The sequence below is a fragment of the Orycteropus afer genome, unplaced genomic scaffold (assembly GCF_000298275.1).
Source record: "Orycteropus afer afer isolate SDZICR_OR568_19922 unplaced genomic scaffold, OryAfe1.0 scaffold00247, whole genome shotgun sequence".
NCBI classification, from domain to species: Eukaryota; Metazoa; Chordata; class Mammalia; order Tubulidentata; family Orycteropodidae; genus Orycteropus; species Orycteropus afer.
Window position 1 is genome coordinate 1,805,127 of NW_006921834.1, and position 27,945 is coordinate 1,833,071.

General features: G+C 47.6%; 1 protein-coding gene across 1 annotated transcript; it reads right to left on the reverse strand.

Moving 5' to 3' along the window:
• Positions 1 to 232: 232 nt before the first annotated feature.
• On the reverse strand, positions 233 to 27,920 carry PDE1B (phosphodiesterase 1B). Its single transcript, XM_007949461.2, has 14 exons — positions 27,811 to 27,920; positions 9,011 to 9,124; positions 7,915 to 8,097; positions 7,662 to 7,728; positions 7,199 to 7,315; positions 4,744 to 4,884; positions 4,260 to 4,360; positions 4,027 to 4,152; positions 3,799 to 3,900; positions 2,664 to 2,784; positions 2,301 to 2,382; positions 1,900 to 2,008; positions 1,284 to 1,414; positions 233 to 339 (listed from the first exon to the last, which is right to left on the reverse strand). Exons 1-14 carry the CDS (start codon positions 27,918 to 27,920, stop codon positions 233 to 235), a joined length of 1,611 nt encoding a protein of 536 aa, XP_007947652.1.
• Between the last annotated feature and the right edge of the window lie 25 nt (positions 27,921 to 27,945).

Genomic DNA, 27,945 nt, shown 5'->3' on the forward strand with positions numbered 1-27,945 from the left:
ACTGTAGGGCAGGAGAGGGTGGGAGGACTTCCCTACATCCCACTCACGCCTGGGCTCAGCTCTATGTCTTCACTTCCTCTATTTTCCTGCCTGAAAAAAAGGGAGGGGGGGTCTTACATCCTTTGGACCCCAGAGATGACCATTCAAGGAAGCCACGTTGGACACTCAGCTCTCAGTACTCTTCCCCACCCTCACCCTTCACCACAACCTGCTCACCTGGGCCACCCCAGGGCTAGTCCAGATTCCCATTCTGGTTGTGCTCATCTTCAGCAGGGGAGGGTGGGGCCTCTTCCTCCTCGCATGGCGATAGCCCATCAATGGACATCTGGTTGGTGATGCCTGCAGTGGGGCATGAAGGCAGTTGGAGTCAGACCAAGAAGTATTCGCAGAACCCAAACAGTATGTGGAGAAAAGTAAGGGATTCTCATCCATCCCTTTGCCTTCAAGCTGAGCTACACTCAACGTATCCCCACTTGAGGAGAACCTCTCCAGCCTTGCCAAAACTCACAACCCTTAACCTCCAGGTAAAAGAAGAGGTTTTCCAGCTAAGACCAGCAAGTTGCTCAAATCTAGGGGGACACCATTTACATGGACCACAATATGCATGAAATCCCTTGGATTGTAGATAGAGCTGTCCCTGAGTGCCTAAGGCACTTGACTGCTAACCAGAAGGTTGATGGTTCAAACCCATCAGCCACTCCTCGCAAGGAAGGTTGGCAATCTACTTCCATAGTGATATTGCCTCAGAAACCCAAGGAAGGGTTGCTATGACTCAGGTCTGACTCGACAGCACATAACAACAACAACATCCTCTTTTCAAGGAGCCCTGGTGGTGCAGTGGTTGATGCTTGCCTGCTAACCAAAAGGTCAGTGGTTTGAACCTACTAGCCACTCCTTGGGAGAGAGAGGTGGCAGGCTACTTCCGTAAAGACTTACAGCCTTGGAAACTCTATGGGGCAGTTCCCCTGCCTGTACGAATCAACCCATGGCAATGAATGATCCTCTCTCCAGCCCATTCTAGAATAGTCCAGGTCACTCAGCCAGTCTTTCTTGTGATCTGTCTTTAGTCTGATAAGCTCCATTCCCCGCTCTAGGGCTCAAACAAGAGCATTCTCCAGAGGCTTAAGGAAAATGGACCTGCTACTCTGTAGTGATACTGCCTCAGAAACCCAAGGAGAGGTCGCTATGAGTCAGGTCCGACTCAACGGCACATAACAACAACAACAACAACTGCTCCATTAGTCTTCACCCCAAGATGTCACCCCAGCCCCAATGGTACCCACCACTTGCTGCTCGTTCCTTCCATTTCTGCTTGTTTTCCTGAATGTACTTGGTCCAGGTGGAACGGAAGCTGATCACATCAGGGTTGGGCTCTCCCACTTCCACATCCAAAGAGGGCTGGCGCCACTGGAAGCTAGAATCAGGAACCCCCCCAACTCCAGAAGTGAGACCCAGCCCACTCAAGAACCACCTTCACAGCCATTAGACATGAGGGGAAAGGATGGAAGAGCGGGAGTAGGCTTCCTGAGCCTAGTTGTCCTCCTTCTCCTTCTGCTGGGTATACCTCCAAGATCTTGTCCTTCTCCCTTCAGTTTACCCCTCCCTCTCCACACCTTCCCTCCTCACAAAAGGAAAATAAAAACAAAGCAGAAAGGCAATAAACACAGAGCTAACGTAATAGAAAAAATGGAGAGATGGGTGGAGGGGAACACAGGTGCAGGCCATACCCTTCTGTTCCCATCCTGTGTGACAAGTGGCAGAGGGGCTCCAAGCTTGGAGTTGCCTGCTTCTCCACCACCCCTGCCATGGATGTACCTCCTCCCTGTGAGTCACTCCTCTCTGTGAGTTAAACTTTCCTCTCATAGAACTAGGAAACTTGGCCACCCCAGATACCCTCACCTGGGCTGATTTTTAGACTTGGAGTCCTCATCTGCCAGGGGCTGCACACTCTTCTCTGCCACATCAGTGAGCACAGAGAATGTGGGCTCCACAATGAAGTCAATGAAACCTGCAGCAAAGGAAGCCACAGTGATGGTCTCTTACCCACAAGGCTACTAAAAAAAAAACCCAAACTCACTGCCGTTGAGTCAGATCCAACTCATAGCAACCCCTCCTCAGGTTTCTGAGGCAGTATCGCTATGGAAGTAGATTGCCCCATCTTCCTTCCGAGGAGTGGCTGGTGGGTTTGAACTGCCAGCCTTCTGGTTAGCAGTCAAGTGCCTTAGGCACTACGCCACCAGAGCTCCTTGGCCTAGGCCCAGACAGTACTTTTTCCCTTCCCCAAAGGAAAGGGCACTCACCAATCTGAGACTGTGCCACAAGAGTGGAAGTGCGATCACAGAGTGGAGAAAATGGCAGGCCCAGCTCTGCCTCCTTGTCACCCTGGGGGAGAAAGAACAGGTCAGGAGATACCTCACAGCTACCAGATCTGGGGTAGGGTGGGGTGGTGGGGAGTTTTTGTGCCTTTCACCAGGAAATATGGTGCATAAAATGACATGCAAATTGGTCCTGACAACTATTGCTAAGCCTGTGGGATAATGAGATTGTATCCCAATGGTTTTGGGATCAGGTCTGAAGCTGCAGGTGGCTAGATGAAGGTATAGGAAACTTAGAGAGAAAAAGAGGAGAGAAGGCCCCCATGGGCAGGGGGCAGGCAAAGATACCTGACGGAAAAATTCCTCCATAAGGGCCTTAGTCCAGCGGCTGTGGACTGACCACTGCTTGGTTGGATGGCTGATGTCAGCAGCATGGAGCAGCAGAGACAGGGCCTTGGGCTTGTCAATCCTGGTTGGAGCAGGTAGCAAGGGAAGGGAGATTGATCTTTTAGGAAAAGGAACCCTGAACCATTCTCTAACTTCATGCCCTTTCAGACCCACACACAAACACCCTTTCACCTACTTCAAACACCTTCTGATACTATATACACACACTTACATATACTCTAAGTACATTCTTATATACAGGGGACAGACAGCACAGGTCAGTAGCTGAAAGCCCAGGCTTTCAGAATTAGAGGACCTGGATCTGAATCCCCACTATACCTACTGCACACTAGCTCTGTGACACTGAGCAAGTTGCTTAAAATTTCTGTATGTCATTTTCCTCAATCCTAAAATGGAAATAACAGAATCTACCACATAAAGTTATTCAGAGGATTAAATGACAGGTATAAGTACTTGGAAGAGTGTCTGGCACATAGTAAATATCTATGATTATTATTATTATCCCCCCAACAATGACACGCTCTGATACTGTATGCCCTCTCACACACAGACACCATACACAAAGATTAACACACACCTTCAGGACACACACAGTCCATTCTGTCTGATATACATTTATACATTCCCAGCCACTTTTAAGCAACACCATATGTAATTATGGCATTTGTTCTGTGCTTTCTTTTTACTTCATATGACTCTCCCAACAGCTTTATTAGAGTAGAAACTAGTGGTAAGCTGTTGTGGGGGAAGACATATTATTATGACCATGTCGCAGGTAAGGAAACTGGAGTACACAAAGGTTGAATGTTGGATTTCCCAATATTCCGGAGTAAGCCTGTCCTGAAGCTGGGTGGAGAACCCCATCTCAGACTCCCAGCCCAAAGCATTCTCCAGCAGACCAGTTGCCCGGGCTATGCATAAACCCAGGATCGTGCCACACATGTCACATGCACTTACACAGAGATGTACTCAGATACCTGGAACCAAGAGTATATCCAACTACCCTGTGTGTATGCCCCCAATTCATACACCCCTCATTCTGCCCTGGACCCAGCCACATCCCATCAAGTGCCACCTCTCCAGTTGCTGCAAGGCTGTCTTCATGGACTTCACTTGCTGGAAATGGCAGGACATGTCTGTGGCCAACACCATCTCGATGACCAAGGCCCGCAGCTCTCTGAATGAACAGAACCAGAGAAGGGATCAGCCTCCTCAGCACTGCTGGGCAGTGGCCCAGGAAGTGGGAAAAGAGGACTGGGGTGCAGGGATATCTTAGGGATGTCTAGTCTGGGCTTCTGCTCACACAAACTCATCCCTGGTGAGATTGATGAAAATGTTCATCTCGTCATCCTGCATCATTCGGAAAACAGAGCTGATGTGGTGATTCTCCAGCACTGAGCGATCATTGTATAGGATGGCACATTCTGACCTGCAGAGTCAAAGGCCTTTGTGTCCAGCCTCTTGCCAAGGAGAACTCTGGAAACCTCCCCCAATGCCACTTGGCCCTCTTGCCCCTGCCACATCCCCATCCCTCACTTGGTCTGGATGTGGAAGCTGTTGGTAGTGCCTGTGTGCTCGTAGTCATGGATGGCTGCAGCAAAGATGATGGCCAAGACCTCAATCTCTGACAGGCAGTGCTAGGGGAAAAGGATGAAATGAAAGAGGGGTGACTCCCTACCAGCCACTGCCCAGAAACCTCCACACACAGGGGAGATCACTCAGCTTTTTCCTTCTGCTCTTCAAGGCCAGTTCTTGGGCTAATGCAGCCAGCCTTTTCCCCTGGAATGGCCATAGACCCTCCTCCATCCCCACCTGCAACATTCCCACTGCATCCCAGCACTGCTCAGGAAGTTATGGCCTCCAGGGAATCCTCTAGAGTTGAGTCAATTCAACTCTGTAGACTTTAGGATGCCAAAAGAGAAGGACCGAAGAGAAAATTGGAAATGGGAGTACAGTCTAGACTCCCCAGCTCTGGAGCCCAAAGACCCTGAATCTCAACAGTTATCTCCAGGGCACCTACCACCATCCCTGTGCGAAGCAAGAAGCAATGGACTGTCTGAGTGACGTCAGCTGCATGGATCTGGTTGTGGTAAGGATTCTTGTACTTCCCATAGCCTGTCTCCAAGGCATCCAGGAAAGTCATCAGAAACACAGTGGGAATCTGCAGGAAGAGGGAAGAAATGGAGATAGACCAAGAATATGCAGGAATGACAGGAGGCTGAGGACTGAGATCAGCACTGCCATCTTCCTTTAGAAGGCAGCGTGGCACAGGGAACACAAGCTCTGCCTGCTGGGTGAACTGGGCTCATATCCTGGCTCTACCACCTGCTGACTGTGTGACCTTGGGAAAGTCACATGCCCTAGACACTTATTTGCTGAATGAAGATAACACCACCTGCCTTGACTTTAATGAGGTAAGTACAAGGCACTTAGTAAGTGCTCTCTAAAGAGTAGTTGTAATTCTTATTTTTTTCCTAGAGGTTTTTGTGAGGCTGGCACTGGACCAGGCATTGTTTCATTCTGTTGTACATAGGGTCGCTATGAGTCGCAGAGGTTTTTAAGAAAAGGAAAGAAAGCTTCCCTCCTACCTTCTAACCACCCTACCCCAGCCCAAAATCCAATACCACAGGAGAAGGACTCAGAAGCAGGGGAAAGGATAAGATGACCTGGAGGGGGCCCTTCCAGCCAGCTAGGGAACACCTTCTTCTCTGAGAAGCCTTCCCTTACCATCTTCCCCCCACGACACCACATACACACACACACACACATCCCTCAATCACCAGGGCCGAGTTCTGTCCATGTACTCTCAATTCTGTCCAGGCCTCTTTATATGCACTTGGGTATATCTGCCTCCTTCAAAAGACTCAAAGCTCCCAGAGGGCAGGGCTTGTAGAAACAAGATCTAGATCTCCTGAGGCTGGGATGGGACTGAGGTTCAGGACTTGGGGACACTTCTGTAGAGAGGAGCAAAAGAGAAGACAGAAGATGTTCCACTTGTCTATCAGACCCTCATATCTCCACCCCCCACCCCTGGAGGGCTGTGCCCCAAATTCAGGGAATTTTAAAGAATTGTTTCCATAACAACTGCCCTTGCTTTTGCGTTGCCATGGCATCCCTGGAAGGAAGGGGAGGGGAGGGGCTAGATGCCCAGGAAGAGATGGGAGCTTCAGAAGGTCTCTACTATCAGAGAAAACTAAACCAAAAAGCACCCCCTCTTTCTCTAAGTGCCTTGAAGCAATGCAGACAGGCTGGACCTACTCCAACCCCATACAGCTACTTTTGAAGTACCCAAAACCCAGTCCTTCCAGGTAAGGAAGGAAATTGGAAGAAGTCAGCATCTGGAATACACCTGATAACCAATTTGAAGAAACATGAGCTGAGAAAAGTCTGTGAAAAAGAGGATCCTGGTATTCTTTCTCCGGAGAGGGCAGGACTGGTGGGAAGATAATGAAACTATAGAACAGGCCTCAGGAAAGCACTGAAGGAAATCCCAACGCAGCATCTCAGGGACGTTTTGGAAACACTGTTAGGAGTGGTGGAAAACAGAGGTGTCAAGGGTCCAGGAAGGCTCACACGCTCACACTCGTGTAGAGGCAGAAGGATAGATGAAATGACCTTCCAAAGCCCATCTGGGAGGGGAATCCTACAACTGACCCCTTGACCACCCCTTCTATAGCTTCCTCAGAATACACATGTATTCTTTCACCACCAATATCTACTGCCTGCCCCCACCTGAGTGCTGACCAAAATACCCCTATTGTGACTTTTGCATCTCCTTCTCCATAGCCCTCACCCTCACCTTCCCCTTCCAAATGGGGTTTTGTCATGTGGAAGTGTTTTTTCCTGCCTCATCCCCAAAAGATGCTCTCTTCTAGCACAGGAGCCAGAAGGAAATTTAATCCTTACTCTTCCTTCCTGGCCACCAAACAGCCAAGCAAATAAAGTTCACACATCCTCATACAACCCCACCCCAGCCCTGCTGAGAGTGGATCCTCTCTATAACATTCCTTGGACAAAGACCAAAGCTGTGGGAGTCGGGAGGCCAATTTTGTTTTTTCCCCTGAACAGTCTCCTGAGGAAACAATTTGAGAGATTCTAGTCCCAAAGGGCACCAGCTGACAGCATTTGGACTCCAGGCCTCCATCTCCATAGGCAGGAGGCAGGACAGCTGAAAAGGAGAGGTGAAATGCACACCATCCTGGAGAGGACAAGTTAGGGAAAGAAAGCAGAGGAAGCGAGAGTGGAATCCCAGGCTAGATGGCTTCAGACCCAGACCTAGAAAGCAGTTAATAAAGTCAGAGGTTGGGACAGAGGCAAGAGAAAGATAGGCTAGACTGGGGGTGGGGGTGGAGGGTGCTTCCCTGAGAGGGACTGCGTGAGGGAGTCTATACAGTTGACTTGGTTGTGAATCTTTTAGAAAAGGAGTGGTAGGATTGGAAATCCTGCCTAGAGACATAGGTAGGATGATGCCTAACCTTGAAACGGCTGATGAGGCTATGCCGAGTCAGCAGCTCAAAAACAATGGTCCTCAGGGCGTGGTCATCTGCTGCTCGGTTCAAGGAAAAGACATCAAAGCACCAGAGGTCCAGGTTCTGTGGAGAAACAATGGAATAGGCAGGGAGGCTCTCAAGAGGAACTTCTCAGCAGCAGGAAGGGTTAAAATTAGACTTCAAGGAGAACTTCCCAATGAGCAAAGAGACTTGGAAAGCAGGAAACCAAAGAGGTAGTAAAATGGGCCTCTTTTTTCCCAGATATCTCTCAGCATGTAAGAGATAAGAATGCAGAGGTTTGCCTCTGGAGCAGAAAAAAAAAGTGGTTGTATGAACATGGGAATGACAGCTAAAAAGAAGAGGCAAAAATCGTGCTATAAACATTCTGGGAGTCCCAGTGGCTAGTCCATCCCCCAACCTTCTCTTCTTTCCCAAAACCAGGTGTCACCTTGAGACAGTGGAGGACCGCCGTGGAATAGGTGGGACCCACAGATGTGTATGTTCTCCGGAACATCCTAAGGAAAAATAATGAAAAGAAGTCCAGGTATAAAGGTCTAGAGAGTGAAGGTCTGGCCAGGTGAGGGTGAGGAATGAGCCACTGCCACATGGAATCATACAGCTGGTGGGCCCTGGAACACTAGGGTGGCTTGGAAAGAGAGGCACAGCTGAGGCTGAGGGAGTTGAGTGTGGCCGAGCCTTACCGTTCCACGAAGATCCCAGCCTGCACAGCATGAACGATGCTTCGGAACTTGGGCTTCTCCTCTGCTCGCCGGCCTTTAGCCCGGGCTTGCTGGGTGAAGGTGGAGGCCAGCCAGTCCCGCACCTCTGAAGGCACAGCATCTGACCGCAGCTCCTGCAGCTCATCCTCCGTATCCAATATGTGCCTGAGACCCCAGAAGGGAAGTCACAGAGGAGAAAGCAGGTGCTTTTACAACCTGGAGGCCTTGGGCCCAGCTGTACTCACACCTTAGTATCTCTCATGCCAACTCTCTCCTGTCTCCGTCTCCCACTTCCTTTCCCTGACTTTGCTTTTTATTTCTGCTTCTCTATCTAAGGTCTCCAATGAGGAAACAGGTCACTATGTGAGGTAGTGAGCATCCCATCTCTTAAAGTGCTCAAGCAGGCATTGCAATACCAACTCTAAAGGCTAAAGAGCAGCACTGCCCAACAGAAGTCAAATACAAGCCACATAAATAATGTGAAACTTTCTTTTAGCCACATTAAAAAGTTGAAAAGAAATAGATAAAATTAATTTTCATGATAAACCTTAGTTAACCTAATACATCCAAAATATTACCATTTCAATATGGAATCAATATAAAATATATTATTAATGAGACCGCTTACATTCTTCTTTTTTTCCAACAACTGCAAACTCTGGTATGTATTTTACATACACAGCTCAATTCAACTGGCCACATTTCAAGGGCTTAATAGCCACATGTGATTAGTGGTGCCCCCTTTTGGGCAGGGCAGCTCTAGAGGGGTTCCTGAACTGGGGAGAAGGTTGGGACTAAGTGAGCATTAAGGTCCCTTCTATCTCTGAAACAGGCTTCTCAGCTCCCTGATATCTGTGTGTTTCCATCTTTGTATCTCCGTCTGTCCCTCTGCTTCTTTACCTCTGCCAACATTTCTACCGACAGCTCTTTCTAGCTGCTCCTCCCATTCCCTTTTTTCCTGCCTCTGTCCCTGTCACGTGTCCCTATCTCCAGCTTCATCTCTGGATGACTGTGTCTGATATCTTCCTCCATCTCTGTCTGTAGGTTTCTCCTGGTGGCCCAGCATCACCACACTCACCGTGTCTCGTCTATATAGACAGCCTCCAGCAGAGAAGCTGTGTACTCCAGGTTTTTCTTCAGTTCCTCGATGTTCACCTCCCCATTCTCCAACTGCTTCACCATGTAGCGCAGCCTGTGGGGAGCGGGCACAGATGTGCTTAGGCACTGCTACCTTGTCATGAAACCATGACAAGACCCTCCAACAGGGGTGCATTTTACAGAGACACCCTGTCTCCATCAATAATTTAAAATTCTAACAATAATAATAGCAACTCACATGTTTGCTCTCAGGTTATTGCCAGTGCCTGTATTAAGTTTACCTATTCCCAAAATTTAACTCCAGGCTTTTTCTGACTTTGCTATCCTCTCTCTACTACCATCTCTCAACACCTTCCGTTTAGTCAGTGTTTCCTGCGAATTCCTGTTTAAACTGCCCAGGCCCAGTAGAATTGGACAGGCACAAGCCTCAGGGGTGATGTTTTGGGGATGATCCGTTTCATTGTATGAAATAACCTCAAGCTAAAACTGCTTATGAGAGAGTGTTGGGATCAGTAACAACCAAAACAGTCCCCACGATTCTTTCTCTTGGTCATGGAAGTAGGGGGTGCATGTCCATAGTCCCTCTGTCCCTGGCAGGGACAGCAAAGACACAGAACAAAGAGCAATCTGAATGCTTTCACCCAGTCTCACTCCATCCAGGCAGAGCTAATGGATTATGATTCCAGAATCCATCAACCACGACAAAGCAAGATTAACTCCTGCCTCCCCAGTCCCACAGTTGTAGTACCTGTCCCCTGCCTCTGCCCCAGCCACAGCTTCCCCCAGAGCAAAAGCCATAGGAGTGGAGCCAGGGAGAGGGAAAGGATCTCACTGGATGCTTTGCCTGAAGGGACTAGCCCCTCATATTTTACACTTGTGAGTTCTAGGCATTGGTGAATAATTGGGAGGCTTCTTCAAAGTCTAGCCAATCTAGACCAGGCAATCACAAAGCAAGCAAAGCTCTCTGACATTAGATGGTGATTTTTTTAAAAAGCCATTAACCATTTTCCTCTTGCGCTCCTTCTTCCAGCCCCACCCCACATCTAGAATCAAGAGGAGAGTGAAATAGTGGCCACTACAATTTCTCACTAAGAGGGGCTTGGCAACTCAAGGTCACCCTATGAGTCAGGGAGGAGAAGAGAATGAGTCAGGGACCAGAGGCTGAAATTAGCATCAATTCCCAGGGAAGCCGGGGGAGGGAGAATAATGGCATTCCCAAACAGAAGTAGCTCGAGAATCCTGGGGTCTCAGCAGCTCTGGAATAGAGGGTACCCAAAATAGCCAGCCCCAGGAAACGTCACAGGTCAACTCTCACCTCTGGGCCCAGCAGTCCTGGCTGACATGCCTGAATGCAAACAGGGGAGAAGGGAAAGGGGTAAACATGGGAGGTGAACGAAGTTGGAGGATGAGACTGCAGGCTTCTTAAGTGGGCAATCTCCAAATCTCACTTCCAGCCTTCCTGCTGCACTGTCTCCATGTGGAAACAGCAGGTTGTTTAACAAAAAAAGAGCATGATGTAAATTTGAACATTTTAGTAAAGCTCAGCCCCAACTCAGACTTCATTAGGGCGGAGGAATGGCGGCTAGACCACATAAAAGATTTTCCTAGCCCTTCCAGCCAGGAAGGGGGCTACAGAGCCGGTCTCTCCCACTATACCCACACAGAGATCACAGAAGAAAGATGCGCAGTCTGCCTTCAGAACCAGACGCAAGCCTGGGCTCCCCTCTCCTGGCTAGTTTCCTCTGAGAGGGGCCCTCGAATCTGGGGATACACAACCCAGGAAGAAAGAAAGGCGTCTTCTACTGCCTCTGGTCCCATCACTCCCCCACATTCCCATGCCAGCCCTCGTCTTCCATTTCACTCAGCCCCAGAGATCAGTGCCTACCACCAAAGTTCCTCCAACCCACCGCTTGAAACACACATCCCAAAGTGTACGAGCTCCCAAAGTGAACAGCCAAGCCCACGAGTGCTCATCTGCTTGTATTCGCATAATCACTAACAAATATGCCAACTCTTCATTTTAAAAAGTGACTGCTCCTACATTCTCTCATTTTTAGTACCAAAAGCATTTGACTGCTAAACACAAGGCTGGTGGTTCAAACCCACCAGCCACTCCTCAGAAGGAAGACTGGGCAATCTACTTCCGTAGTGTAGTGATACGGCCCGGCCCGGGAAACCCTAGGAGGGGTTGCTATGAGTCAGATCTGACTTGACGGCAGTAAGGGAGTGAATAAGTGATAGGCCCATGAGGGAGGGAGGTGGGAAGGAATTGCTATCCCCATTTCCAATACAGAAGCCAAGGTTCAGGAGCATCTATGGCACCACAAGCGCTGGTCTAGGAGGCAGGAGTCCTGGGGTCAAACTTACAAGTTTCTGGCTATGAACTTTTGGGCAAGTCACTAACTTAATCGGTGTTTATCAAAATGTGGCCTTTAGGTCACCAGCAGCAGATTACCTGGGACAACTGTTACAGATACAGAGTCTAACCCTCACCCTACACCTTCAGAACCAGAATCCCTGAGGTTACATCCAGGGATCTGCAATTTTAACAAACACCCCAGATGATTTTCATGCACATTAAAGTTTGAGAACTACTATTTTAGACCTTCATTTTCTTCATCTGTAAAATATACAGGTCATTATATACTACCAGCCTAACAAGGTTGTTGATAAGATAATTAAATGAAATAATGTATGCAAAAGAGCCTAACAAAGCACCTAGCACGTACATTTGCATCAGAATGAACTGACCAGCATGATGCTTAGGCCACCAAGCCACATCACAGGCCCTTTAAATCCAACAAGCACCTGCCTTCTCTATTCCAAGCCCAGATGGAAAAGAGTAAGTCTATGTTAGATGCCAAAGGAGCTCTGGTGGTGTAGTGGTTAGGGAATTTGGCTGCTAACCAAAAGGTTGGTAGTTTGAATCCATCAGCTGCTCTGTGGAAGAAATATGAGGCAGTCTGCTTCTGTAAAGATTTAGCCTTGGAAACCCAGTGGGGATCACCATGAATTAGAGTCGCCTAATGGCAGTGAGTTTGGTTTTGGAAGGTTAGATGCCAGTTACTATCAAGTTGATTCTAACTCATGGCAACCACAGGTGTGTCAGAGTAGAACTGTGCTCCATAGGGTTTTCAGTGATGGAATTTTTTGGAAGCAAATCACCAGGTCTTTCCTCCAAGGCATCTCCAGGTGGACTCGAATCTGCACCCTTTTGATTTGCAGCCGAATACATTTGCACCACCAGGGACTCCAGTTTAGATAAAACCAAAATCCTCTGCCACTGAGTCAATTCTGACTCCTATAGGACTGAATAGAACTGCCCCTGTTGGGTTTCCAAGACTGTAAATCTTTATAGAAGCAGACTGCCATATCTTTCTCCCATGGACCGGCTGGTGGATTCAAACTGCTGATCTTTTGGTTAACAGCCAAGTACTTAACCACTATGCCATCAGCGGGCCTTTCTAGATTAGATAGAGTCTGGTAATAAGAAGGCTATCTAATAGAGGAATGGGAGAGTGGTAATGGCCGTGCTCTTCCCTATCTAGGTAGCCCTTTCCCTCATTTGGGGAGCTCTGGTGGTGCAGTGGTTAAGGCATTCAGCTGCTAACCAAAAGGTCAATGGTTCAGATCCACCAGCTGCTCTGTGGGAGAAAGATGAGGCAGTCTGCTTCTGTAAAGATTTACAGCTTTGGAAACCCTATGGCACAGTTCTATTTTGTCCAACAGAGTCACTAAGAGTCAGAATTGACTTGATGATGATGGGGTTTTTTGGGTTGTTTTTTGTTTGTTTGTTTGTTTGTTTTGTTTTGTTTTTTGTACCTCATTTCAGCCTAAAAATCACCTTATAAAGGTGGTTAAGTGATTTGTCCAAGGTCACACAACTTGTCAGTGGCAGTCAGGTTCACAGGGCCTACAACCCATGCTACTAGAGCCTAACATGGACTATGTTGGGGCAGAACAAGCTCAGTCATAAAATTAGCTCAGAGAGAAGTTGGAACCCAGCTACCACAGCTTCTTCAGTCTGAGTCAATCCATCCTTAATTAAATGTTTATATGTCTGTCAGCCCATAGTAGGCTGTGAGTGTCTTGATGCCACTGACAATGGCTTGTTTATCTTGGCCCCCTTACAGCCTGGCACACAGTAAGTGCTCAGTAAATGTTCATTAAATAAATAAAAGGAAAAATAGGCAGTTTAATCAGACATGAGACTATCTCCCAATTGAGATTTCTGAGCTAATGTTTCTGAAATTCTAATGGTGAGCCTCAGAAGGAGAGTGAGGTCATAGGTTGAGTTTTAGAACATCCTTCTTCCAAGTTCCTCCTCCTCCCCCTCCCTCTAGATCTTGTCCAGGAGCTCCTGTACAGCTTCTGTTGAAATCTTAACACAACATTATCCAGACACAGAAGGAGGGGAGTAAGGAAGAAAAAAAAAAAAATAAAGAACAAATTTGACAAGCTAGGAGTCTAAGAAGAGGACAGGACTTCAGGCAGCTGGAAGGATCCAGGTGTTCAACTTTACCCTCTTGAAGTTCTATAACCCCCAATCCTTACTTCCTAGCCTGACAAGGGTCTCTCATATTTTAAAGTCCCGCTAGAGTTAGGATCTCCCTAGACCCACCTCATCTCACCTCACCTCACTTCACCATTTTTCTGCAGGAAGTCCTTCATCACTTTTAATCTAACTGCTCTGGTTCAGCCATCAAAGAATCTGGCGTTTTTCTGTAGAATGGGATGCTCAATCCTGTTCAGGCCTCACCCAGACCTAAGGAAACCTGGAAGCTTCTTCCAACATTCCTTCCACCTCCACCCCTACCCATTTCACACCACCACTTCTCTCTCCTTTACCCTCAGTCCTTGCACCAAGGGAAAAGCCTCAGATCCTGACCCCTGGAAAGCCTCAGCCTCTCTTCACTCTAGGCAGCCAGCTGGAAGAGAAGGCTCCTGACAGTAGTAATTCCAAAACCCCAGAAGAGTTTGGCTTCCTCCCTTCCATCCCCCAACCCCAGTTCATTTCTCTGGATCACCATATGCCTGATGTCCTAGAGATTCCCAAAGCCCCCTACCATAGCTTCCAGCATCCACACTCCCAAAAAGATCACCATAAGTAGGCGGCTTACAACAGAGCAACCTAAAGCCAAAGGGTTAGGAGTCAGAAGAAGATATGTTTTGAGTTCTTGAAACAAGTTGATGGGGGACATCCAGCTCAAATGGCATAACATACTATACAAAAACACTGTTCTATATCCTCCTTTGGTGAGTAGTGAATGGGGTCCTAAAAGCTTGTGAGCAGCCATCTAAGATGCAACAACTGGTCTATCCTCATCCCGAGCAAAGAAGAATGAAGAACATCAAAGATGAATGAAAACAATTAGTCCAAGGGACTAGTGGACCATGTGAAGTTCAACCTGCATAACCCTGAGACCAGAACCTGATGGTGCCCAGCTACCACTGTCAACCACTCGGAAAGGGATCAGAATGGGAGATGCTGGATAGAGTGGGAGAAAAATGTGGTACAAACCTCAAAACTATAAAAAAAGAAGACAGATTTACCAGTCTGATAGTGGCTGGTGAAACCTCCAAGACAATGGCTGCAAGTCACCCTTCGGGCCTCAAATTGAACTCACTCCGTGCTTCCAGCCAAACAAAAGACAGGACTACAAGGTGAACAGTTACACCAAGTAGATACACTCCTTAAAACAATCAACCAAGGGAGATCAGAAAGGCAGTATTTGCACAGGGAAATAGCTCAGAGGGCAGGAATGCATAGGAAAGGACACAGAAAAGGTAACCACAGGGAGGAAGGGGGAAGAGAACTGTAAGTTATGGAGATTGCAATCAATGTTGTGAAACAAAATGTGTATGAACTGTTAAATGCTCTGTAAACTTTCACTCAAATCACAATTCAAAAACAAAAAGGAAAAAAAAAAAAAAAAGGTTGAGATTTCAGAGGATTGAGAGGTCCTAAGAATTTGGGGAGCCAGAGAAAGCAGGGAAACGCTGCTAAGTCATTTGCCATAGGCAAGAGGAAGAGGGGGAAAAAAAGGAATGGGAGATGAAAATAGGAGAATAGATGAAGGGCAAGACCAATGGGGTAAAAGGCTGGAGAACGTGGCCCACAGTTACACACACACAGAGAGGACTGTCAGGTCTTAGTGCCTCCCCTCACCCAAACTACAACAACTGGTGAATCTAAAAACATTCCATCCTTTTCCTCCCCTCTCCCTCATCTCTGGAGCCTACCTGAGGATGGGGCCCTGGAGGTGGCTCCTTTGCACAGGAACAAGAGTTGCCATGGGTATCAAGGTTTCTTACTTCAGAGGCTCAAAATGCTACCCCTGGGGCCCCAAGGCCCCTGAGGGAAGTGACTCCCTCTTGGGCTCCAGACTTCCTCCTCCAGGCTCCAGCAGAATTGAGTGAACTGACCAGAGAAAACTTCGGGAGGTGAACAAGGAGGGGCTTGGCTGGAGGAAGAGGGGAATCAGGAGGCAGAGACCCAGCCTCCAGGAACTGGGTGAGAGGCCGAGGGAAAATTTTCAAATCTGAATCAGACGGAAAGGAAGGATCTGTTCTTAGAAGAATCCCAGAAAAGACAGAAATAGCATGGGCCGGCCCCTAGCTCTGAGGAGGTGGGGCTCCTCTTTGGGGAGAAGGGGTTAGCAGAAGACGTAAGGGGGCAGGGACAGGGAACCAACCTGAATCTGTGGATGGAGAGGAAGTTTGCAGTGGAAAGGGAAAGAGCCCTGCAAGAGCCCTCCAGAGGGGCTAAAGCAGCTACAACTTCCTCCTAGAAAGACAGTAGGGTCTTTTCTGGGACCATTCTTTAAAATAAGCTTTATGCTATATGAATGAATGGAAGCAAAACAGGAGGATAAACGTCCCACCGAGAATGAGAAACTAGGAAAAGGGTTGCTGAACCGAGGGGTCAGGGAATCCTTACCCAGATATCCGCTCAACAAAGAGAGAAGCCCCATCTTTACTCCCGCCCCAGTCCTCTCTCCCAGGCAATGCACAAAAGTCAGGAGGACCTGTCCAAGGAAACCAAGAAGTTGACCAAGTTACTTTAACATTGCCAGCCCGTTTCCTCATCTGTAAAACTGGGGTTATGGGATAATTGTGAATTAACTAAAGAGAAGCCATTCAGCCCGTGGGTAGAGGAGAATTCGTGGGATGGCGCACTATGTGCCAAAAGAGGAAACAGAAGAGGCCTGAGGACCAGAACTCCCTCTTCTGTGCCCAGGCTCCGCCAGAGTTTAGGTTTGGGAGGAAAGAAGCCCAGCCTCTGCGGTGAAGTGAACGTGTGCACACTGCCCCCAGTCCGCCTCCCGATTGGCTGGGAGATGACATCACCAAAACAAATATATTTGGGCCTCGATTGGTCAATGGAGGGGTTGGGCGGGACTAAGAATGAGCGACTAGAGTGAAGCTAAATGCGTCCAGCGGAAAGAGTTCCTGCGTCTAAAATCTTCTTAATCTAAGGTCGAGGACCCCGGGCAATATAGAAATAAGGAAAAGGGACTAGCGGGAATGAGTATGACAAGAGACAGCGAATGAGAGGAAACAGGCAAAGAACTGGGATTTTAGGACGGGAAGTCTACACACACGCGCACGCACACACTCAAAGCAGGGAGAGATTAAAATACCTTGTCATTGTGCCAAAGCTTCTAAGGATTATAAACAAATGAAGTTTGGGAGCCTGCAGTTTCTCAGTTACACTGGATACTGAGACAGCAGTAACAAGAGAAATAGAGGTTAAATATTTGGAAGTTGTTTTCTAGTGAACTCCTGAGACATGAAGCAGGGCTGCTGCAGATTTTGAAGAAAGGAAATGGTCTCTCTCCGTTTGTCTATCTCTTTCTCTCCGGGCACCCCAGCCTCAGCAAGCAGAAAAATGAGTCATTTGGCCTGTCCTGCGCACATGCTGGCTTGGAGGGAGTGAGAGGGAAGAAGTTAGGGCAGGTAGTAGCCAGCTGCAGACAGCCTGGAACACAAACAACCTCTAAACCAGGCCAGCTCCTCTCCCTCACCTTGTCCCCTCAGGGCAGGCCCTGCCACTCTCTGCAAGAATGCACTAATCTCAACCCTCTTGTTGAAAAGATGGATTGCTTAGACTGGAAAAGCCTTTGATAGGATATCTTGTCCCTTCCTCTGTTCTCTTTCCCAATAGAACCAAAACTGATTGGAGAAATGACTTCTCACCATCTCACCACCACCCCAACACACACACTGCATCATCTGATATCCCAGTGAATTATTATCAAATGTTCCTAATAAGTAGTAATATTGGACAAGGAGGTTCTGCTGGCACTGTGGTTAAGGCATTCAATTGCTACCCAAAAGGTTTTGAACCCACTAGCCACTTCTCAAGAAAAAGTCTGCTTCTGTAAAGATGTACAGCCTATGGGGCAGTTCTGCTCTGTCCTATAGGGTCACTATGAGTTAGAATCGACTCCATGGCAGTGGGGTATTGAGCAAATAACTATTGTCCCTTCCAAGGGAAAAAAATTCACATGCACACACTTATTCACATGTCTACACATACCCACACTCTCATTGTGTGAGCTAGGAGACTGTGACCTGGCTGGGAAGCACCTCAGGAAAGGGTTCGCATTGGTTTTCCTCTAAATTTCCTCCTTTAAATTTAGTTTAAATATAGAAAGGAGCCCAATCATAATGTCGTTCCCTGTCCCCCCCGCCCCATCCCCTGCCCATCCACAGCTGTCCACGCCCTACACTGAAGAACAGGCGTTGGGACAGTAAGCAAAGGAGAGGAGACTCTGCCTTTGGTCTGAGAGGAGGTGGGTGTGGCTGTGGACATGTGCCAAGGAAGGGATTCACTGGCTAATTGCTAGGCTCCAAAATCTCAGAAATTGAAAGAACCAGGAAAATCATCTAAACTCCATACAAAAAGGACATCAATTAAAATCAGGAAACTTTTGCCTAGATTTTCCCACTCTGTACGACCTTGAACAAGTCACTCTGAGCTTGTCTCTTGTCAGTAAAATGGGTAAATAATACATGCTTCATAGAATTCTCCCAAGGATCAAATGAAATATCATATGAAAGCACCTTAGGAACTAAAAAAGTGATGCATGAATGCAAAGCTTATCATTTAGTCCAACCCTTTATTTGGTTAGTTCAACAAATGTTCATCAAGGATCCTCCATGGACAAAGCCCCATAGGCCCTTCCATGTGCCTGGAAACACTGATTTTTCCATCCAGGTTCCAAATGGCACCTGAGATGTTTGTAGAAAAGCAATAGTCTCCCCACCACCCCCACTTCAGATGCTGGGGGCTTCTCCCTGGCCCCTTATTCCACGGAGACCAAGCAGGCAGTGGAAGCAGAAGCTGGGGAGTAAGCAGAACACGGGGCTCCAAGAAGTAAGACGAGTCAGACCTCCACCTCATGGAGATCTCCTCTCACTCCCCTGGATTCCCACTGCGTGAAAGCAGCCCCAGTTCTGGCAGCTGGCTGGGCAGAGTGGCGGGGGTGGCTCCAGAGATAAAAATAGCTTGCCTGGTGATAGAGCCGGGGTACCATCCTGGGAGGTGGCAGGGCTCAAGTTGGCATGGCAGTGCTGGGAGGAGATCTCTAGGCACTGGACAGAGGAGCTTGGGGTGGAGGCAGGGCTGAGGGAACCTGGGGGAAGGACAGGTGCTAGCAATGGTGGGTGAAGCACAGAAACCAGGAGAGTAGAGGATGGGAAGAAGAATGGGAGGTACTAAGTGGTCAAGGAGGGAAAACAGCAGATTTACTTCCGTAGTGATACTGCCTTGGAAACCCAAGGAGGGGTCGCGATGAATCGGGTCCGACTCGACGGCGGCACATGACAACAACGGCAACAAGGAAGGAGTCTAGGAAAACACTGAAGGAGAGGGGGACAAGTCAGCTTGGCTTCCAAGGTGCCTGTGTCTAAAGGCAGTTCCCTCTCACAGTATTACTATTTTTTCTTGACTGGAAGATGTCTCTGAAGGAGCTCTGGTAGTGTAGTGGTTGAAACATTCAGCTGCTAACCAAAACGTTGGCAGTTCAAACCCACCAGCCACTCCACAGAAGAAAAATGAGACAGCCTGCTTCTGTAAAGACTTATAGCTTTGGATACCCTACAGGGAGGTTCTATTCTGTCCTAGAGGATGGCTATGAGTTGGAATTGACTCAATGGCATTGGGTTTGGTTTTGATTTGGAAGACATTTCTAACAGGTGTTCCTACTCCAGCAACAACCCAGCACAGCTAAGGTGAGATGAGGAAGGGGATAATCCAAGCAGCTTGAATTTTAACCCAGATTACTCAGAACCCAGGTGTCCCAGCTCCCCACCCAGCAAGCAAAATGAGGCACCTCTCCTTCAGGCTTCAACTCTTGAGAGAGGGAGGAAAGTGGTCAGAAGAAGGCAAATGGGAGAGGAGACTCCAGTTCATCTGTCCACCCCTCTCTCCTCCTCCTTTCCTGCACTATTTAATTCAGCTCATTAACCACCTTCCACATGGACCACCTCACCAGCCCTCCAAATAACATCCTAACAGATGTTCCCAGCAGATGCCCTGCTTCCCAGGGACCTAACAGATGTTGAAAGTGGCCAAGATGGGGAAGTGAGTTGGAAGCTTGGCAAGGGACTGACTACAGGTATGATAGGGGTAGCACTAGATTGTGGATTAGTGGAAACTGGTTCTGGTCCCAGCCCTCCCCTCTACCTTAACCCCCTCTCCCCACATCACTGTGCAAGCTGTAACACATTATGGTTCTCAGATTCAGTGCCAGGAACTAGGAAATAAGGATGCCTAGGTCTCTGGTGGCATAGTGCCTGTAGCACTTGACTGCTAACCAGAAGGCTGGTGGTTCAAACCCACCAACCACTCCTCGGAAGGAAGATGGGGCAATCTATTTCTGTAGTAATACTGGCTCGGAAACCCAAGGAGGGGTCGCTATGCATCGGGGCAAACTCGATGGCACATGACAACAACAGCAGGTCTCCATTCCCAGATTCTAGACCTCAGCCTTTCTGACTGACTCACTGCTTTCCCCAACCCAGCTCTAACCAGATACTTAAAGGAGGAGGGTGACTTTCTTCTTTATCCTAACCTCTGTGAACCTTCCAGGACGTTTTTCTGCATATCTGTCTTCAATCCATTTTGCTGCAACCAAAACAATAGCAGATTTTCTTGGCATTTCAAAGAAGAGCAGAAAGGGAGAAAACAAGAGGGATAAAAAAAAAAAAGTCATTGGGGTGAGCCTGGTGCAATTTGATTTATTATATTTCTTTCAGATTGGAATTTCTAAAGCTGCTGTGTGGTAGAGAGGGGTTTAGGGAGCTTGGCAACACTGTTGGCATGTGTGCTCACTGAACACAGGCCCCACGAAATTTCCAAACATGGTGGATATGAAAAAGAAAGCTAGGGAGGGGTTGCTAAGCTAGATGCAAGAGGTGGTAAATGGGGGAGGAGGGAAGCCAAGGAATAGGAATGAAAAGAGAAACTTCCCTAGTCCCCAGGTCCTGCCTGCCAGAGAATCGCTGCGTGCCCACACATATACAAGCCAAGCTCCATTCCCAACCTAAATGGTGTCAACACCAGCTGGCATACTAATCACCCCACTGCAGCCACCATAATTATTTGCAAATATGACTTCTCATTGCAGCTGTGAAATCAACTGACCTGGGAACTTAGGTATATCCAACAGCACCACCTGAAGCACCTGCCTTCTAGTCATTCCCAATCCTATGCCCCCAGGCCTTTTTCTGGATATGTTCCAGCCCTTTTCCCACTAAGGCTACTTCTCCACCAAAAACCCCATGCCAGTTCCTTCAGTGGACTTCAGCCAGAACTAGGATGCTGAAGTAGAATCCTAATCTGATGTTTTCTTCCCAGACAGGGATATGCTCCTGAGATGCAGCAAGATCTGAGGGGAGAGAAGCAGAAGCAGGACTAGGGGATACCATGAGCAGAGGCACATGAGCAGAGGCGCAAGAGCACTGGCATTAGAGACCTCCAGGAATTAAATGGATAACAACTCAGATACCTCCTTTTCCCTTCTCAATAACCCTTCCTTTTCCTCAATTCCCACTTTGCCCCTTCCCAAGATGCTCTCCGACCATGAAGTCTTCTCCCTCAGGAGCTAATTTCATTCTCTCATAAGTTCCATTCTCCCCAGTGGCCTCACCCCCACCCCACTGCTGCCTGCTTTGTCCCTCTTCCTCTGCTACTGTCCTAAGGAGGGTTGGAAAATAGCTACTCAACTTCCATGCCTGAGAAAAATCAGCCCCCTGAGAGTCAAAGGCAATTATTTTGCTTCCTCCCCAGAGAAGTTCTTTCTGATGAGGTCACTGAGAAGGCAAAAGAAAGGTCTTGCAAAACAGAGGAGGTGAGGCTGGACTCTTAGAGGCCCCAAAGGTGCCTGCAGCAAACTTATCCTGCACCATCACCACAGCAACAGGAGGGTGAGGGATTTCCTGACTTGCAGCCAAGATGAGGGAGGAGTAGGAAAACTAAAGGTGAGAGACTAAGTTGAAGCAGAAGAACAGAGAAAAGAAGTAGGACAAGAAAGAAGGGCAAGACAGAGCCTCGTAGAAAAAGGTGAGGTCAAAGGAGGGAAGAGGCAGAGATGCAGGTGGAATCAGAGAAGAGAAAAAGAGGGAGCAGAGGGGTGGGAACAAATTCCTATAAAGACTCAAAAGAAAAGACAATCAGTTCCAAGTTTCCCTGCTCCTCCATCCCAGCCTAAGAGACAGGAGGACAGAGTGGGGAAGCTAGAGAGACAACCACACTCTCTTCACTGACTTAAGGAACTCTCTGGTCAGGGAGCAAGTGGAGAAATGTCCAGAGACGTCCAGGCTTTGCTCCCACTGAGTCCTTCACTTAGCCTTCCAGTCCCATAACATCTCCAACCTCCTACACCCTCCTTCCAGCCAGAGTGACAAAGATAACTTCAAATGTGGAATCTTCTCTCTCAGTCTTTTCCCACCCTACTTCCTGGGGCTCCTGGACAAGCAGAATGACATTTGGGTTCGAAAGGACTTTAGAGATTCTCTAAAATAGGATGGAGCATACCTGATAATAATTCCCAGGCCTACGGACTTAGGATAAACGCCAGAGGGAAATCTGTCCAATACTTACAGAACCCACATATGACACCCCTCAGGCTTCCAACAGGAGCTCTGGTAGCATAGTGCCTAAGGCACTTACTTGACTGCTAACCAGAAGGCTGGTGGTTCAAACCCCCTAGCCACTCCTCAGAAGGAAGGTTGGGCAATCTACTACCGCCTCAGAAACCCAAGGAGGGGTCGCTATGAGTAGGGTCTGACTCGATGGCACATAACAACAACAACAACAACAACAGGCTTCCAACACCCACCGTGTCTCAGAACTGCAATTGCTCCATCCAGTTCAAGTTTGATGACTGCGGAAAGAGATGATGAGGAATAAGTTGCTCTCCTTTCTTTTGGCCTTGGTGACCCATACCCTTTGTAGGAAAGCCCTCCTCTAGCCCCACTTAGCCTTCTATTCTCTAAGCTCAGACACCTCCCCTCACCCTCTCCAGACAATCATTCATTAACAAAACTCTTCCAAATCATGTCCCAGATACCATTACACAAACCTATTAGGTGATTCATAGTCCTCCCTCTTGAATCTTGATCTTTCTTTCCCATCTCAGCCAATGGTCACTCATTCATTCCCATTCCCTAGCCTCTGGACACAGCAAGATTTCCCATGCTAGAAGATCTTTCACATGAATGATGTCACATTAGGAACTGAGATCCAGAGAGATAAAAGTTCATACAGCTAGTAATTGGCATAATGGGAACATCACCTCAAACACAAATCTCTCAATTCCAGTACCTATGCTCTTCCATCACCACCACCCTTTGTCCCTATTCCCTCCAACCACCTTTATGACTAGAGGTTTGTGGAACTCTTCCTTTGATCTGACTTTGATTTACTGTCCCCCTGAACCTCCCCTTCACCTTGCTGCAAGAATTATCTACTCTCTACCATCCTAGAGATAGCACACAATCCTTGTTCAAGACCAAGCTGATGGGGTGGGGGGAGGTGTGGTAAAAACCAGGGAGGAGAGATTGCCCCTGCCATGATTGGAAAGAAGGGAGGAAGGACTAGTCCAAGGGAAAAGGCATTAAAAATCATCCCCACCAAGGTCTGGGTGAAATGATGATTCTTTTTCTCCAGAGTTCCAGGGAGCCATGATTTATCCTGCAATCTTCACAACAACTCCACAGCTATATGCAGAGGAGGAGGACAACAACATGATTTCCAAAACTAGTAAGAACCACAGACGATAGCTCCATGGAGCATATACAAAATGAGGGCAAAAGGTGGGGTGAATCAGTGAAGCACCCAGTCCAGCCCCTCAGCTTCCTCCTCTTACCCCCAGGATCTCCCCAGGATTGTCAAAAAATTTGAGTGAGTGTGATATAAACATATACACAAGATCACACATACACAGTATCCCAATACCTACACAAACATACATCATCTCACTGACACAGAAGGACAATTTCAGGTACTCAGGTAAGTGTGTACTTTCCCAACACATATATTATCACACATGCCATTTATAAGCATATAAACAAAGAGACATCATTATGGATAATGGACACAAAATGTTCTCAGCATGCACACCAACCTCTCATACCCAACACATATGTATACATGTCAGGAATGCACAGTTTTAGCCTGACACATCTCATTCACACAATCTAAGTAACGGCATTTCTATATCCTCTCTGTAACTCCTTCAATTCCAGGCTCTGTCTTGAAGTCTCCAAACCCCACACCTTTTAGGCATCATACCCTCAAAAACAACAACCACATCTTTTTTTCTTCCATCCCCATGCCTCACTTCCTTCCTCTATACTTAGATACATACGCACTACAGGATCAGAGAGAGATCTGGGCTCCTTGACATAAGCATGTATATTCATTATTTGTTCTTTCCTTAGTCAACAGCATTTATTGAGTGTCTATTATGTTCCAAGTACCACACCAGACTGATGAAACAAAGGATGAGAAAAAAATAAAAAATAAAAAAACACAAGTGAGTCCTTGCTCCAGCCCAGCTACAGTGAGTGACCTTGAACCACAGCTCAGGACATTGAATCTAGGCCTTGGGTTTCCTGAGTGTAGGGGAAGGAGAAGAAAAAAGAACTGTCTACACTATTTCCAAAGAAAAAGAAAGTCCCGTCTGTAAAATGTACCTTTCAGGAGAAAATGAAGTAAAGAGAAGAGAGATAACTAATACCTATGCTTTTTCTGTGTGTGTAACCACTCTTAAGGAATAGATCATGCAGAAACCCATGGTGGTAGAATTCCACCCCTTGGGCAGATGTAGCAAAATGAGGAACAGAGTGCCTCCCCCAGCTCTTCACACAACCACTTGATGCAGTTAAACCAGATTACAAATTCCTGTGAGACAAGGACCACATCCATTTTGTTATTCCTAGCATGTAGCATACCACCTGCTCCAGGAGCCACTCAGTAAATGTTTATTGAATGAATGAATGAATGAGCTAAGGATGAAAAACCAATCTCTATTCATAGTTTGTTCTTGATTCACAAAAACATAGAAAGTTTTTTCTATGTCTACTGGCCCTCTTCACACTTTCTAAGGCCTGGTCCCAGAAAAGTATGGGAAGCGAAGTCAAATCCTCCACCCTAGGGGTTTGTTGTTGTTGTTGTTGTTATGTGCCATCAAGTTGGACCTGACTCATAGCGACCCCTCCTTGGGTTTCCAAGGCAGTATCACTACGGAAGTAGATTGCCCCATCTTGCTTCCGAGGAGTGGCTGGTGGGTTTGAACCGCCAGCCTTCTGGTTAGCAGTAGAGATGCTGAAAACCATCCTGGCCAACCCATCATCTCCAGACTGCCTCTCCCAGACTCTTTTATGTCTAAGCTTATGGATCTGTTTAGTTAAGAAAATTTTCCTCTTACATAGAGGTGAAATGCCACAGTAGAAACTCTCTCCAGCTTATACTTTCTCTTATCTACTCCATATCCTAAATTTATCCTGGCAGGGTCCTAGTGTGGGAAACAGAATTCCTGGATGCCCTTCCCAACAAGAAACTGCCCTGTACAATTATATTAGTGTGGATTTTCTGGACGTAAAAACACCAGATCCCGCTTCCCTGAAAAAAGTCTAGATGTCCTAGATTAAAAATTAAAAGGGTAGAAGGGAAAACTAGGATGTGTTGGGTAGGGAACCAAGATATGTATGTGTATATATATAAAATCCATCTGTCCTCATTTCCATTTGGTGCCCAGTCCTGAGATAATCATGTCCACCCTCCTATATCCAGACTAAACAACCCCTTTCCAGGACTATTTGGGGACAGGGGATCATGTGGTGGGGGTGAGGGGTGTTCTATTTTCATTTTAAAAGAAGGAGCCCCTCTTTTGCCCCCCTCATCAGATACCACCCAATCCTAAGAGTTGGGGAGTTTCTCTCTCCTACCCATGAAAACTCTGAAATTCTTTTATTTCCTTTTAGCCAAGTGTCAAAATCTCCCCAGTATTCAAACAGAGCCATCAACTTGGGATCTACCTTGATATCAAGATCTTTCTCTGATTTGAAAAAGAGGGCTTGGAAATAAATCTCTTCCTGGTGATTAAGAATCAGGAGATGATACTTTTCTGGATAAGTTATTACATGAACCTAGCATTCTTAAGGACCAGACTGCTGGAGTGAGTGAAGACCAGAATAATCAAATCAACAGCATTAGTGATCCTTGTCCACCTTAATCTCACGTAAGGACATCTTAGCTAACACACTCTGTAGGAGCAGTGCCTCTATGCCCCTCTCTCTCCAGGTTTCAATGCTTCCTTCTGGGGATCCTCTTCTCTCACCACTAAGCACTTCTCACTCTAAAGGAAGAAATCACAATTCATTTTCAGGAAAGACTTTTGGTAAGTTGTGGAAGCTCTGGTAGCATAGTGCCTAAGGCACTTGACTGCTCACCAGAAGGCCAGGGGTTCAAACCCACCAGCCACTCCTCGGAAGGAAGGTTGGGCAATCTACTTCCGTAGTGATACTGCCTCGGAAACCCAAGGAGGGGTCGCTATGAGTCAGGGCTGACTTGACAGCACATAACAACAACAACAAGGTGTGGGAAATAGTGAAACTGGTAAAACTCACTTTTTTAAGCCTGGTTATGTGGAATGGAAACAAGGGCAGTAAATGATGACCTATTAATGCTATGAAGCAGCCATTCTGACACCTTGGATTCTCCTAATTCTAGACTCTGAGGTCCCTTCTTTGGCTTTCAACCACTTCCTTACCTGCCCATCTTCCCAGCTTAGTTACTATTAACAGAGTATCACTGACCATCAAGAATCCCTCAGTGCTCCTCCCAACAAAAATCAGTTCAATCCGATTTTCCATTTCTTCATCCCAGAATTCATTCCAAAGCTGCGCTTCATAGAGCCCATTAAATTGCATTGGCTAGAGGCAGCGAGGGAGAACTGAGAAACACATTCGGATTCCCAGCCTTGCTGCCCACTGTACCTCAGTTCTCCCTGAGACCTCTCCAAGCAGCTAGTGTATAAATCAGACCCACCTGCCCAATATAAAGGCGTCATCTTATTGCCACAAGTGAAGTATTTAAAGAACAACACAATCATGGGCAACTATACATCCCTTCCCCCATCTCCCCCTCCCCCAGAATCCAGAAATTGAAAGCTTCAGTGCTAACTACTGAGGAGACTGGAGAAGAAACAGATTCAGTGACTAAGTTTACTGTATCTCCTCACTTAACATCCATACTCTCCCATCCATTGCCTCCTTCCTGGGGCCGTGGGGAGTCATCTCAAGGAAAGGGACACTTTCCCTTGCTTTCTGATTAAGAATCAACAGACTGCAGAAATTACCCAATGGTAACTGACTGAGAGGAAACACCTCTCAGTCTTATCTTTGACCCAATCCTCTCCTTTCTCTAAGGAGCAGGAAGAAAAGTTCCTCCTTACCCCACTGGACCAGAATATGGGACATCTGAGTCCTTCCTTTTCCCATTTACTCCTCCCCACATGCCCTGGTCCTGCAACAATAAGAAAAGATGCCTAAATGTGCTTGGAGATCCTGGGAGACTCTATATAAACAAAAAGGCTTTGACTAAGCCAGTTATCTTGCCCATCAATCAATCTTTCTTCACCTCCACCCCCAGTTCCAGCTCCCAGGTGATCCCCTATTGTTAATATGCAGAGTGCATTTCCAGGCCTCAGGAGAGATGAGCATCTCAGGTATGGGCCCCCACCCCCACTCTCTGTCAGCTGCAGGAGATAGAAACTACCAATCCCAACTGAAATGCATACTGCCCACAGGTTGGCACAAGTAACCCCTTGCACTGGGTCTGCAGCTGGGTGCAATCACTCTCCACGCATCTGTGACCCACAGACACTCATGCACACACATGTGATATGTCTCACATCTGCACAATCCTGCACACATGGATACGTGTGAGTCACCCTGGCACCTCCTGAATGCTGCCCATCTGCAGCCCTACCACACCGCACTTACTGTGCTGCCTTTCCGCTGCGTGTGTCACCCAGGGGTTCACAGGCACACCGCTAGCTTTGAAACTCCTAAGCCCCCTCCAAACAGCCGGCTTGCTCCGCACATGTCTTGCACATGTGGCCTGGCCATGCGTATCATGGCCGTGTTTCCTCGCACCTGCCTGTATGTGTGCCTAAGAGAATCCAGCAGCCCGCTCTGACTACCCTCCCCCCCCCCCATAGCTCCCTAAGGTCCCTTCCCCCAACTCCCTGGTCGGGGACTCACAGAGACCGAAGCTTAATCCACATCTTCTTGCTGGGGGCTGACTTCAGCTCCAGGGGCGACGGGCAATCCGACTCCAGCATCTCGGGAGGGCTGCGGGGAGATAGCTCCATGCTCAGCCTCGGTCTGCGGAACAGA

Coding starts and splice junctions, on each gene's coding strand:
- PDE1B (XM_007949461.2), bottom strand. CDS start 27,920: ATGGAGCTATCTCCCCGCAGCCCTCCCGAGATGCTGGAGTCGGATTGC. Junction 2,383..2,663: donor TGGAGGAATTTTTCCGTCAG/GTATCTTTGCCT, acceptor TTTCTCCCCCAG/GGTGACAAGGAGGCAGAGCT. Junction 2,009..2,300: donor TGTGGCACAGTCTCAGATTG/GTGAGTGCCCTT, acceptor CCTTTGCTGCAG/GTTTCATTGACTTCATTGTG.